The 13,892-nt window shown below is 37.9% G+C and overlaps 1 protein-coding gene across 2 annotated transcripts in view; it reads right to left on the bottom strand.

The window, feature by feature from the left end:
• Nucleotides 1-933: 933 nt before the first annotated feature.
• Nucleotides 934-13,892, bottom strand: part of ZNF106 (zinc finger protein 106) — a 40,481-nt gene continuing 27,522 nt past the window's right edge. For both annotated transcript variants that reach the window (XM_036384980.2, XM_036384981.1), the window contains exons 12-22: nucleotides 13,818-13,873; nucleotides 13,180-13,325; nucleotides 12,741-12,875; nucleotides 11,682-11,798; nucleotides 11,049-11,240; nucleotides 10,414-10,476; nucleotides 8,734-8,853; nucleotides 8,195-8,266; nucleotides 6,948-7,019; nucleotides 6,101-6,247; nucleotides 934-5,127 (exon numbers count right to left, since the gene is read on the bottom strand). In XM_036384980.2, the coding sequence (XP_036240873.2) occupies nucleotides 5,071-5,127; nucleotides 6,101-6,247; nucleotides 6,948-7,019; nucleotides 8,195-8,266; nucleotides 8,734-8,853; nucleotides 10,414-10,476; nucleotides 11,049-11,240; nucleotides 11,682-11,798; nucleotides 12,741-12,875; nucleotides 13,180-13,325; nucleotides 13,818-13,873 (1,177 nt within the window). In that variant the 3' untranslated portion in view covers nucleotides 934-5,070. The remainder of the gene's footprint in view (nucleotides 5,128-6,100; nucleotides 6,248-6,947; nucleotides 7,020-8,194; nucleotides 8,267-8,733; nucleotides 8,854-10,413; nucleotides 10,477-11,048; nucleotides 11,241-11,681; nucleotides 11,799-12,740; nucleotides 12,876-13,179; nucleotides 13,326-13,817; nucleotides 13,874-13,892) is intronic.

A 13,892-nucleotide genomic window follows, 5' to 3' on the forward strand; every position in this document is an offset into this window, starting at 1 on the left:
GTGAAATTAGCTTAATATCTCAAATATTTGCCCATTTACTCCTTGAATACATTAAAAATGAAAAAAGAAAGCACTTGAGAGGTTCCCTTGCTACCAGATTAAAGGATAACGGGTACAATATAAAAAATGGAAGGGCAAACAAAACATGCAAGGAAGACCAGACTTTGTCAGGAGAACCTTTTACTTAGTTGTCAAGTGGGAAAAAGTAGCAAAGCAATCCACTAATGTAAAGTAAAAATTAAAAAACAAATTCTAGCATCCACTGAAAGTTATTCCAGTGAGTAGTACATTTAACTGGAAGGTCACTAAGAAGCAGAAAACCTTTTGACTATGAAGTTCTTAGTGCTGTCTTGCACTGTAACTTACTCTGAGAGAGGAAGGAAATCATATAATTTATCTAAAGAAAAGTTATTCTCCTTCTAATTCAACTGTTTTTTAACCCAAATAAATTTTAGGATGACTGGAACACCTGGAGCCCTGGCTTCCAGCCATGCCTTACCTCCACAAAGCTATTATTTTCCATACAAGTAGTGCCGAGATGCTCTTGGTTGGGATCTTCAGAGACAAAACAAATCAGTCAAAAGATCAAAATCAGGATTTTTAATTGGCAACTCAAAACCAGTCCTTACAGTTCTGATGAGTGAACTAGCAACAAGCTCTAGAGAACTTCCCTTGCAATGGGCCATGAAGCAAGACAGACAGCGCATCAGCTTGGAGGCATCAGTTGGGTGGACAGTTTCATTTCTTTGCCAAACAACTGGGTCTGAGGTTTTCTGCACACCTGTAACATTCCCGCCAGTGCTGGAGCTTCAAAGTGGCCTGTCTGACTTTATCCAGCACTCACAGTACTGGAAAAAATCCAGAACAAAGTCAAGTTCTACCGAATCATATGAAAGTCATTCTATTTAAAACAAAGGAGAAACAGACAAACCGTAACAATATAAAGAAGTTTATTTTTTTTTTAATTTCTTCTTTTCTCATGTAAAGTTTCATTACTACACTCACAGCTTTGTACCAAACTGAGCGAAGAAAACAATGATCAGTCTGTGCACATGTTCTACACAGCTTAAATAACTAAATATTCAATCAAGTTATTTTATTCCACTTCCATTCTTTCCAAAGACTGTTTAACATTACAGCAAAATGAAATCTGAGAAGCTGGCAGGCACATATAACAGAATATATACCTACACAGTTTGCTCCTTGATGATTAATAATTTTACAAACAGTAGCTGAAACAATTTCCTTATCCTTCCTCACATATTCTGCAACTCTGGACAACTTAGATTCTTGAATTATAGTACCATACAAACCTGAAAATGAAGATTCACCTGTACCTGTGTTTTAATTCAGCTTAAAGGAAAAGTATTTTTCCAACAAAAACATTTCCCCTGCCATTTATTGCAGTTTGCAGTTATCATTTACCTTGATCCAGCTGATTGTACTGTTTGATTGTACTGTTTGAAAATGTGCATTAAGAACTGCACTACTTCAAACACTCCACACAGCCAAGCTCCTGCTATTTTGCAGAAGCCAGCTTATGTGCTGATAATATGTTTAAAGACTGTAATTTACATGTAAGTGACACAATGTAAGCAGAAGCCTGGATATTTAATGCATCTTTGTACCAAGAGATGCAGAAGTTTTCCCTCCATCCCCTTCCACATACAGAAGCAGCAGCAGCAGCATTAGGCCAGAGTGTTTTGCACTGCCAGATACCTGTTATTTTTCTCTGAAATTTGAAGGAGAAAGGAGAAACTAATCTAGACCAATCCCCAAAGGGCTGCCATATGTAATTAGCCATACAGCAAGTCCAGAACTTGTTTTTAAACACCTGACTAATAAAACAATCCACAGCTAACCACAAAATAAATCCTCACTCTACTCACTCTTCCACTCACAACTTTTTACTTGCATAAAAAATCAAACCAAAATCAAAAATAAATAGTCTTGAAAGTGGCTTCAGATGTGCAGTACTGCTTTTCATGCAAATATGACTGTGTTAAATGTCACAAACAGCCCACCTTCTCAAAGCTACTACATTCTTCAACTAGACATATATCAGGAGTCAAAACCCTAAGTTGCAAGACCATAGAGGATCTTTAATGAATACCAACAAACAAACATTAGTTTGGCATCTGCAATTGTCTCCAGAAGAAGTAAATGGCCAGTTGTGAAATCTGCACCGAATTCCAGCTGAACAAATAGGAAACCTCTCCACAGAATTCCAGAGAAGCTGGGGGATTTCCACAACTGCACAACTTTATAGCAACTCCTTTTAAGATATCCTCATGACAAAACAGTACAGCATTTTTCTCTGAACCCCTGAGGATTTAAAAAAAATGTTTCTGATTTATGAAGCAAAATTTTTCACTCATGCAGCTCTACTATTTTCCCACCTCTTTCCCATTTTAGGATTCTTCCAATGTATCTGAAATGACCAACAAAGTAGCAAAAGACACCACTGCCAAAGCTGGACTTCAGAAGCCCACACTTTTCAGGAGGACTGTTTTCAAGACAGTTAAGGAAATATCATGGACCACACACACAAAAAAAAAAAAAGACTGCTTCCACCAACTAGAAAAGATAAACCCAAAAAGCAAATGGGAATGCAAATAAAGTGTAATAACTCTGTTTGTTGCAACATCTAGGGAAAAAGATCTTTATATGTTCCTGAAAACAGCTGAAAGAATCACAAGAGAGAAGTAACAAAATCTACTCGCACACACATTTTTCAGAATGCCACTATTGCCCCACAGGCTTGTCCTCCAGACACAGCTCCACACCTTCACTTGCAGCACAGTCCATGAAGGACAAACCTTAGGACACCCACCCTGCTTATGCCACACTTACATGCTATGCTCCCTCATTGTGGTTCAAAAAACTCCCAGAAGAACTCCTGAATATCAACATCTTTGGAAATGGTTTAAGTATTATGCAGTCTTCTGCTTTTAGGTCATGAAAAAACCCAAACAAATGCTCTCAGACTTCAGAGCATTACACTGTCCCTTATAAAACATCTACACCACTTAAAGACTTCCCCAAACTTGATTCTCTATTGAATTGCTTCATCCACAGCCCACAGAAAGAAAGATTAAAAAAGCCCAACACCAAAACCACAAACACACATCCCCCAAAAACCAAAACAACACCATCCTCAGAACAGCCTGAGGTCTGGGCCACATATTGGGGCATTTTGCTATGCACAAACAGCTTAATAAAAAGTAAGCAAACAAAATCAATCACCACAAAAGCACTGGAATCTCAGAGATTCCTATGTCTTTGAAGGAGGATGCTATTGCATCTCATTCATATTTTACTCCTGTCTCATAAAAAATATTCATCAGTGTAAGAGCAATTCTGCTTGTCTGCTATAATAATACAAAACCAGTGTGCTCCAGAGAAGGCCCTGAAGTTCCTTGATTTGATGGCAGTGGAACATCCATGGGATTTCCTGAATCATTCACTTTCCTGGCCTAAAAAGGCTTCTTTACAGTCAAAGAATGAGGCTACAAAACTTATTTGGTCTGTGGCTGACAAGTCTGCAAGTGGTTGTGAAAAAGATACCCACTAAAAGTCTACTCAGATTTTTTTAAAAACTGGCACTTTATTCGTGTATAAGCAACTCAGTTTCACCTTCACAGCTTAGGAAAATCTCTGCTTATTTTATCCTGAGCAGCAAGCTAGGCAAAAGTGAACGCAAAGATCCTTGCTAGATTAGTCTCAATGTTAAGAGGGTTCTTTGCTAAATTAGTGTCATTAAGGGAGAGAGGATGGCTAGTGCCAGAAGGGCATTGCACTGGGCTTCACAAGGTGAAGCCATCCCGCTCAAGGAACACTTGCAGGAGAACCCTGACAAGCTGAAACAGTCTTCCCTTCTGCACTGGCCTCTCTGTGGTACTTTCTGTGCATTTGGAGAAATAAGACTTTTACATGTGATATGCATTTCATATCCTCAGCTTCTGCTTGAGAAATTTAGACTTTAAAATCCTGCTCCATTCTTTCCAGTTGAGTTTTTGTGAACTTTATATAGCCCAAGCCAATTAAGGCAGTTCACAACAGAAACAAAACACTACCAAAGTGGACGCACTCAGACACACAGTGCCTTTGCATTTCTCTTGGTTTGCTATGCTAGAGAGTATGGGACTGCAAAGCTCGGTCACTAAGATTACATAAAATCAGCAATCCAATTATGGTATTTTATCAAGACAGCAGTGGTGGTTACATTGCCCTTTAACTAAAAGAAAAACAGATACCACTTACTTCTTTCCCATACATTAGGACCTATACTGAAAAGACTAAGATTGCAAAGCCTGTGAGTAGAGCCACCGTTCTGGCTGTTTTGCTGCTACTGGCATCTCTCTCAAGAAATAATCACTTTCCTCAAAATAAACAAAATATCTCAAGAGGTATGGTATATCTATCACTGTATATATTGTGCCAGTTATAGCAACTTTTACACAAGGAATAAAAAATAAGTTACAATTAACATTAAAAAATTAGTTTATTCCAGTCCCCATAAAATAACTTTTCTTTTTATGAAGAAAGTAAAAATGTACACTGGATATTCAGGTTACATTGTTAGAATTTGTGATATTCTGGTTTGCAGAATTTTATTAAAATCAGCTATAAAACTGGATGCAACAAAACCAGACATGCCTTAGACATGTCTTAGACACATAACAGGATTCCAGCTGAGTTTGCAAACAGCAGCACCTATTGTAATCTAAGTTTTCAACACCCCTTTGAGCTTCCCAAAGACTATGCTTCTTAAAAAAACAAAACCACCTGAAAAAAGACAAACAACAAAGAAACAAGGCAGACAAAAGGAAGGAACATTCTTATCCACCAATTAATTAAAAACTTGCAAGAACTTGGGCTCTTAATTACCTGCCTTATTTCTGCAGAGTGCAACACAACCTGCAGTCTCCACAGCAATGCATTTCAGCCCCACTCAGTTTTTGCATTCCAAGTGGGAAAAGAAAAAGGAAAGACTGGAGTAAGAAACTGCTGTTATTTGGAATAATTCTGACATACAAAATTACTTCCCAATGTGGGAGGTGAAAAGCTTCATGAGTCAATCCTGCTGTCATCCTCAGCATGTCTTTCAATGTGTCCTACAGCATCCTAGAAAAGAACCAGAGAATTTAAAAAAATCATTATGATCATCACAAAAAAAGCACAAAAAACTGCAAAATATTCCAGAAGTGTCAATGAAAGTGACATTCTAGTTAACATATATTTTTTGGCTTAAAGCTTCTAAATATTATCATTGTCAAGCTATTAAATCACATATATAAAGTGTTTCACATACCACAGCATTAAAGGCAAATAAAAAATAGTTTTCTTTTTGATTAGAAGAGCAAATTACATAAACACATCATATCCAAAGCAGCACTTAAAGAGAAATAAAGGATTCTACTATTCATTAATTCTTGAAGAAACCTCCATCCTTCCCATATGTTGGAAAGCATTCAAAGGAAGGCAGTTTATATTGCCAAGGATTAAAATGTAGATTTTACCAATCAGTCTATAGGTAACTGCCCTCCTTACACCCATCTCCCAATCCTTTCCACATTACTTCATCCAATTCTTATGCCTTCTTCATTTTTTCCCCTTTCTGTGGTAACTTTTATCCAGAAGTTTATGCACTACTTATTTAAAGATTGTTTGTAAAACCAATTTCATGTGAAAAATAAACAGTGAAAGAGATAGCAATGGATAAAAATTAAAAGGATAAAAATCTGTTTTCAAGGCAGATGTTTGTTCATCTTATAAAGACGTTTTTCCTTCAAAAACATCCTAATATCTTGAGTAGAATTTCTTTAATATTTTAAGAATTGTACCATTTCCATGTAATAGTTTAGGATCAAACTGTTTTAAATTGACCATATGTCAATTTATCATAGCTGCACTGTTCAGCTGCCACAGGCTGAACTGAACCCTGTTAGCCTTGGATGACTGTAACCACATGCAGTTAAGCCTGCCAAGGCTAGAAAAATTTAACCCTTTTTAAGAGAAATAGGATCAAGTCCCACCATTGTGGTGATATAAAGTACTTTATATTACCAAATACAATCATGTTATTTCAACCACATACCTGCTTGGAACCTTTCCTGGAGGTAAAGAAAGCATCACAGTTCTTCCAACGACATTTCAGGGTCTGAAAATTTGGATTTGTGTGGTCAGTTAGCAGGTGTTGTTTCAGATGGTCCACAACTCCAAAGATCAGTGAACATCCATGCCACTGGGAGAAAAAACAACACACCAGAATAAGCCAGGGAAATACAATTTTTGCTAATGCTTTTCTTCCTGCAATTTCACAATATTCTTCCAAGACTGTAAACATGCCTGCCAACTCCTGTAAGTTTTTTATCTTATTACATTTCCATTTTCCGTGGTCTCTATTCTTTTAATTACAGCTTTACAGAAATTTTTCCTGCCTTTAGCCAAGCCTAGACCATCACGAGGAATGGCTGGAGGAAGAGAGGAAATAAGCCTTTACAAGATTTAAGCTTACCTGTGACAAAGTCATTTGGAATTTAATTAAACTTATTTAACACAGTAAATCAGCTTTTCTATGTCACTCAGCCAAAGTTTTGGGTGTTAAACAGTTACACATCTAAAAACAGCCAGAAAGAACAGCAATTCACACTAATAACTTGCCCCAAAGCACACATACACATACATACATATATACAAACGTAGATACATATATATATACACACACATACACACAGCAAAGACAATAAAAAAATGAAACTAGTGATAAATACCTAAGTGATAAATATTTTAATACACATACATACACATTTTTAAAAAAATACACATATACATTTTTTAAAAGAAATCATGAATAATCTAAGTCAACCTACCCAAGACTAAGGAACTAGAGACCAACCCCCAGAAAATTAAAAAATGAAGGCTAAATACAATTTGCTAGTTACCCAGCATCGATAATTTTGCATCAGATTAAGCCTCACAGCTCTGACACTGCCATCATAGCATCCGGTGTAGATCTGTAAAAAAAACATTTATGGATAAACAAGCTGGGAATAAAAAAAAAAAAAAAAAAAGGTAAAATTTTGAAAGAGACTTCAGTGTAGGTAAAAGCTAAGAAATATCAGCATGCAAGGCTTCTATATTTAAAAATAGGTATAACCAAAGTCTTTTAATATTTGCATTCATAGTTCACAAAAACCTACACATGAATAAGAAATGCTTCCATAACCCCTATTGTTGATAGTGTCATGTGTGTAACAGTTCAGAAATGTTTAAATTACAGTGCTATCCACTAAAGTTAAAAAATATGTAGGTGTAAATGTCAAGTTGAATGTATTTCCAGGACCTAACCAGTTCTATGTATATCAAAAAGGATGGAGAGGAACTGTGTGAAAAAACATGAGAATTTCAGAAAGACTGATGCAAATCCTTTCACTCATCACTAAGCTTCTCATCTGAACCCCTCTTTGATTTGAGAATGCCCACGACAGATACCGCTGGGGCACAGCTCAAGCCTCAGGCTTGACTCACATGAGATGTGATGCTTGGGCAGATGGTATTCCAATTAGTAGGAAATCTGTTCCTTTGGATTTAACTTTTCTGTTATTACAGATCACTACAATACCTTTCATTTTACAGTCTCAAAGTAACTTTGCAAACAAATTCCTAGACATGCAGACAAATAAGTGCTTTTAAAGACTATTTTAAGAAATATTTATCCAGAAGTGCTTCTGAAACTTATCTTGCAGGGCAGATGCATAAAGAAACCTGTACATCTGAATCAACTGCACACCTTTGTTTATGTTCTGTCAAAGGTTGCTAGAGGTTTGGCTGTGGGTGAAGTTTTTCTCCAGTGAGAAGTTTTTCGCCAGTGAGATTCCCTTGAGTAAAAGTCAAACAGGACTGACACTTGAAAAAGCAGAAGTATTTTACTATTTCTAGTGTCTTCACTGTCATCATAACTGCAAAAAGAGCTATTGTTTTAAGACTGCAGTAAGCTGAACAGTGATTTTTCCCCAGACAACAATATTATGTAAAGCTGTTATAGCCACTTGATTTTTTGACTGAGAACAACTTGGAAATGCAGCCAAGCAGCAGGCTGATTTCTTAATCTGAAGAAATTAAACTGTCTTGTATGCACCTGTGGCAATTACAACCTTCTCTTTAAGAACAGTGAAAAGAAGGGAGTTACCATGCTCTTATGGATGGTCATACACATGATCATATCTGAGTGGCCTCCATAGACTTGCAAGCGGTCGTGTGACTTGAAAGAAACAGAAACAGACATTTATTAGCACAACATTTTTTAAGAGCCATTTTCCACAGACATGTAAATGACAATACTTTCAAGAGAAGTTTCCTTGGTACCAACTAAACTGATATGGTGGATTCCAAACTTTATAGCCACCTTAAAAAGCTCACTTTTGCTTACATTGCTTCTGGGAGTCTTTTTGTCCAACTAAGCTCTTGTTCTTTCAGCAGACAAAGCTAACATTTTCCCACTTTTCTGAGCTGTCATTGTCTTGGAATAACCCAGGTTCTAAAAAATGTTTCAGGTTATATTCTTTAAAACCCATGTATTTTGACTGGTGAGACAACTATATATTCAGAGTGACAGGAAAAAGAGAGACGGGCTAGAGACCAGAAAGTACAAAGATGACTTCTATTTGACTTCAAAATCACTAATTAACATATTAGATAAATGTCATTAGTAACCACCTATTTTCTTACCTGTAGTTCATAAACACGAACAAATTTATCCAGACATGCTGTCACCATGACTTTCCCAAGAATGTTCACAACCGTTACTGCATGGTTATGGCCCTTATAGATCCGTACCAGCTCTCCAGTCTGCATCAAGAAAAAGCAAAGGTAAAAAAGGTGTTGGGTTTGTTTTTTCTTAAATAAAAGTACAAAGTGGTTTTACCTAACCTGTATAGGGTAGCTAGCTTCAATGCTCACTACTCAAAACCAGAAACACCTGTTATTAGAATTCCATTCCCTGTGAAGGCACTTATAGATTATGATCAAATACTACTTATCCTTTTATTTGCCCATCCTAACAGAGAGCCATCACAGTACAATAGAAATGCATGGGTCTGTGTAAAGTTCTCTTCTCTTCTGTTTCTGAACATGAGCCACCAGTGTGCCCAGGTGGCCAAAAAGCCAATGGTATCCTGGCCTGTCCTAGGAATAGCGTGGCCAGCAAGACCAGGGAAGTGATTCTTCCCCTGTACTCGGCACTCGTGAGGCCACATCTCGAGCGCCGTGTGCAGTTTTGGGCCCCTCAGTTCAGGAAGGACATTGAGGTGCTGGAGTGAGTCCAAAGAAGGGAAAGAAGCTGGTGAAGGGTGCTGGAGCACAAGTGTAATGAGAAGCAGCTGAAGGAGCTGGGTTTGTTTAACCTGGAGAGGAGGAGGCTCAGGGGGACCTTATCACTCTCTACAACTCCCTGAAAGGAGAATGTGGCCAAAGAGGAGTCAGCTCCTTCTCCAATGCAACCAGAAACAGGACAAGAGGAAATGGCCTCAAGCTGCACCAGGAAGGTTGGACACTAGGAAGAACCTCTTCACAAAAAGGGTGAATTTTGAATGGGCTGCCCTGGGAGGTGTTGGAGTCACTGTCCCTGGAAGCGTTTAGGGAAAGATTGGTTGCTGAAAATGCCATGGTATAGCTGATATGGTGGTGTTTGGTCACAGGCTGTTCTCTATGATCTCAGAGGTCTTTTCCAACCTAATTGATTCTGTTTCCATCATTAGTTACATATTCCCACCCATCCTGAAACTAGTACCATGCTATTAGTATTAGCAGTATTTATGCAACCACAGGGATCAGTTAGCAAAACACACAGAAATATACTAAATATATATATCGCTAAACACACAGAAATGTACTCTTTTTATGTCAAGTAAAATTTCCCTCTGATAAGTTCCTTAATCTAACTTATTGCATAGCTACGTGAATGCTTCTGCTAGGACTAAGGGAAGATGGTGTAAAAGAGGGAGAGACAAAGCATTCATGATGCTTTTGAACAATCTAGCTTGGAACACAGTGTTCTTCAAGTTCTTCCACTTATAAAGAAACTTTTTCTCCACCAGACTATCTCACATGGCTTTTCTTTGAACCCTTTCCATATTATCAGCATGCTTGTAGTTATATTTGCAAAAGCAAGATGGCCAGATAAAAAGGCATTGTGTATCATGTGACAAGAATCAGCAGGTTTATGTAGCCTCTTCATGCCTCTAGAGTTACCTATAGTGCATAGTCATATTCACAAAATCATGAGACTTCCTTTGCTGGAAGCAATCAGTCCTACTAGTCAGTCAAATATTCTAGAAATGCTGACTTTATAGCATAGGAATTCAGTGCCTTAGTAGCAAAAGTCATTCCATCATTTTATATGAGACTTACATGAATGTTGTGGGCATGGACAGACTGATCGCTGGACCCACTGAATACCAGATCATTCACAACCTTACAAAAAAAAAAAAGTTTTATATTTTGTAACAGATATGGAAATGAGCAAGCAAAATATTAAGACACTGTTCAGTTTAAAGTTATACCGTAATATTTCCTAAATTTGAGAGCCTTAAAATCAATCAAGAGTATGAAGGAAAAAGCAAGCACATGCACAGTAAAGCCCAATGTCTCTTGGAAATTTTTGACATGCTGCATATTTATATGCTGCTTATGTAAGAAAAATTATGCTCCTGACCCCTAAAAAGTGACAAGACAAGAGGAAACAGCCTCAACTTGCACCAGGGGAAGTTTAGAATGGTATTAGGAAAAGTTTCTTCACTGAAAGGATGATCAGGCATTGGAACAGGCTGCCCAAGGAAGTGATGGAATCACAAATTCTGAAATGTTCAAAATACAGACATAGATGTGGCAGCTGGGAACGTGAGATACGGCAGGCAAATAGAGAATTTCTCTACCAAGTTGCTCAGTTTTTATAATTTAAAATAGGGAAATCCTCAATTTCCTATCACAATCTGCTCATCATTTTAAGCATTCTTTGTCCAAAATGTATTTTCAGAGACACTTGCCTTCATGCAGAGAATAGTCTTGCTGTGACCTTCCAGGGTTCTGAGGAGCAGCCCATTCCGTGCGTCTCGCACGCTGATGGTGCAGTCATAGGAGCCCACTACCAACAACTTGCGTGCTCCTTCCTGAGCTGTGGCTAAACAGCTCACTGCTCTAGGGCCATGGCATTCAAAGGTATCAACCTGTTTATTATTCTAGTGGGGGAAGAAAGAAATGGAAAGAATTAAAATTTTGCTGACACTGATTAGATCACTGAGTCCTTTTTGTGTTGTGCTTGTTATGGCATCTGATTTCAGTTTAATAACACACAAAATAGCAGTGGTAAGAATTGCATCTTAAAAATTAAGTTTCCAAATCAAAGAGAAAGCTCCTTATGTTATGTAGACCAGGAGGAACCTTAAGGAAAAATGCAACAATACAGCGCCTAAAAGAAAGGTAAACAAAGAGACAGGCAGATAGGACAGCTTCATGCATGGACAAAATAAACAACCAAAAGGGGCCAACAGTGACCATTTATACCCAAATGTGTTTATTAAAAATACATTTACTACTGGAGATAAAGAATAGCAAGAAACACAGAGGAAAGAAACAGCATCACAATAGGCATTCAGGTGCCAATAGTTAAACAAACTTACCTTTATGCTGAAAGTAACCACCGTGCCATTTGCAAGACCTGCATAAAGGATCCGCCATCTACTGTGTAAACAGAGCACTCGATCTTCCAATTTAAACTGTTCCATGCACTCTTTGGTCTAGCAATGGAAAGAAGTACTTAAAGATTTTCATTAACTGAAAACAATTCAAGAAAAAAAAAACTGAAATGAATGATGACTTTCACTTTTTAAACCAACAGAACTGGAGAAAAACATCTGAGAGTCTGGTGTCACATGGCAGTTTGAGCCTCACTTTAATCAGGACCATCTGTAAGGCTTGACTGTAGTTCAGCAACCAGTTATAACCCTAAAGACTTTGTTCTGGTCACAGCCTTTAATGTGTATAGAAATTTAGACTACTGACTAAATATACATAGATAGATAGATAGATAGATAGATATAGATATACACACATATATACACACACACACACACACATATGAAAAGAATCTGTTATATGGTTGACAATTCCCTATTAAGTTTCCCACAGGGAACTAAGGGTTTAAGATCTCTGGCAGTTTGCTTTCTGAAGCAGATATTTGCTTTCTAGTCCTTCAAGTAACAGGTTGGGCAAGTCTTTTTATCATTTAGCCTCAAATATCCAGCTTCAGGAAGCCTCAGGTCTGCTCTTTCACGTACCCTCAGCATAACAGATACCTGTTCTCTCTAGAGCTGCTCTAAAGACACAGCAGAGAGCAATGCCTTCCATAAGCAATGGAAGTTAAAAATACAGGAAGAAAAGTAAGATTCACGGCCAAACAGCTATCCTGCACTTTGGTGTTCCCAACATTTGGGATTATGCCATGCTGCTCCAGTAAAAACTCTACTGACAAGCTAGTCAAAAGATTAGGGTAGTAAATCCATTAATCGTTTGCTGTTTTATTTGTGAGGTTTTTTCTTCCTGCTCTACTCTAAAGAGGTAAGAACTGTTGCTTGTGTCCAGATCATATAGGTTTAAAAGGCTTTTAAAATTTATATTTGTAACGAAACACTTGTATAAAATGCAGCATATGTAAATAAATCAACACAGAGTTTGAGTACCTTGATATTGTAACAGTTGATAGTGTGGTCGCTTGAGCCAGTGTAGAGGGCAGCATTCTTCCCATTTGTCTGAGTGACCAGAAGGCAGTTCACTTTTGAAGTATGTCCTTCAAAGATGGCCACACACTTCCTGCTCTAAAAAGGAAAGCACAGAGTCTGTCAGCATAAAGGCCTATAATACCTCTTGGAATGGGCACCTAACAGAACAGGGTAGGACTGTTAAAAAAATCAGGATACATGCAGCAATCTATCTCCCCTTGTCTCTCTCACAGGAAGAAGGGGTTGGAGAGGTGGAGAAGAGAGGTTTTAAGAAAAGGATAGTATAAAATAAATTAGGGGCTTGAAAAAGCAGCTGCTTCCTTTACTACATAGTAAGGCATTACAAAAGACAACCTTGTGATTGCAATTAATGTATCACTACTCCCACAACCTTACTTACAACGAGATTGTAGGCACAAACTGTTTTGTCTGCTGAGCAGGTGTACAACAAATTCCCAAAAATCTGAATAGCATTCACTGCAGCCAAGTGTCCCTCAAAAGTTCCCTCAGTAGGTTCTTCATCCTCACCTGGCTCCGAAGACACTTCTGTAGGACAGAGACATGTACTTTTGACTATAGGAACACTGTCAAGAAAACACACTGCTGTGGTTTGTACTGCCAATCAGCAGAACTATTTCATGGGTTCAGCACCTTTAAGTCAAATTTCATTGTGGATTCCAGCAGGACTGTGAATGTGACAGAGGGCAATATAAAGTGCTAAAAAGACCTTCATATGACTAAGTTCAGAACTATCTTTAGAATTAAAAAGAGAGTGTATTATTGTTTGCCCTAGAGCTCTACAGAGACTGTGGAACAATAGCATTCATGTGGGAGGGGAAGAAGGATGTGGAGGAGTGAAGACACAAAGCATTCAGTGCAAGATGATGTGAGTATGTGTCACTTCCCACTTTAGTTGTGAGTGCAAGCTTTTATCTTCAGGGCAAAGTTCTCTTATGGAAGCAGGTTGATCAAGACTTAACTCAAAGCCCTGCAAGATACTACATACAAGGCATTGGAAAGAAAGCTTAAAAGATATACCTGAGGAGTTCTTTGATCCTCTTAGGAATGATATGGAAGTCTGTGTCTCAGCCACACTGTAAGACAAAAAATAAA

This window comes from Molothrus ater, chromosome 6, assembly GCF_012460135.2.
Source record: "Molothrus ater isolate BHLD 08-10-18 breed brown headed cowbird chromosome 6, BPBGC_Mater_1.1, whole genome shotgun sequence".
In the NCBI taxonomy this organism is placed as follows: Eukaryota; Metazoa; Chordata; class Aves; order Passeriformes; family Icteridae; genus Molothrus; species Molothrus ater.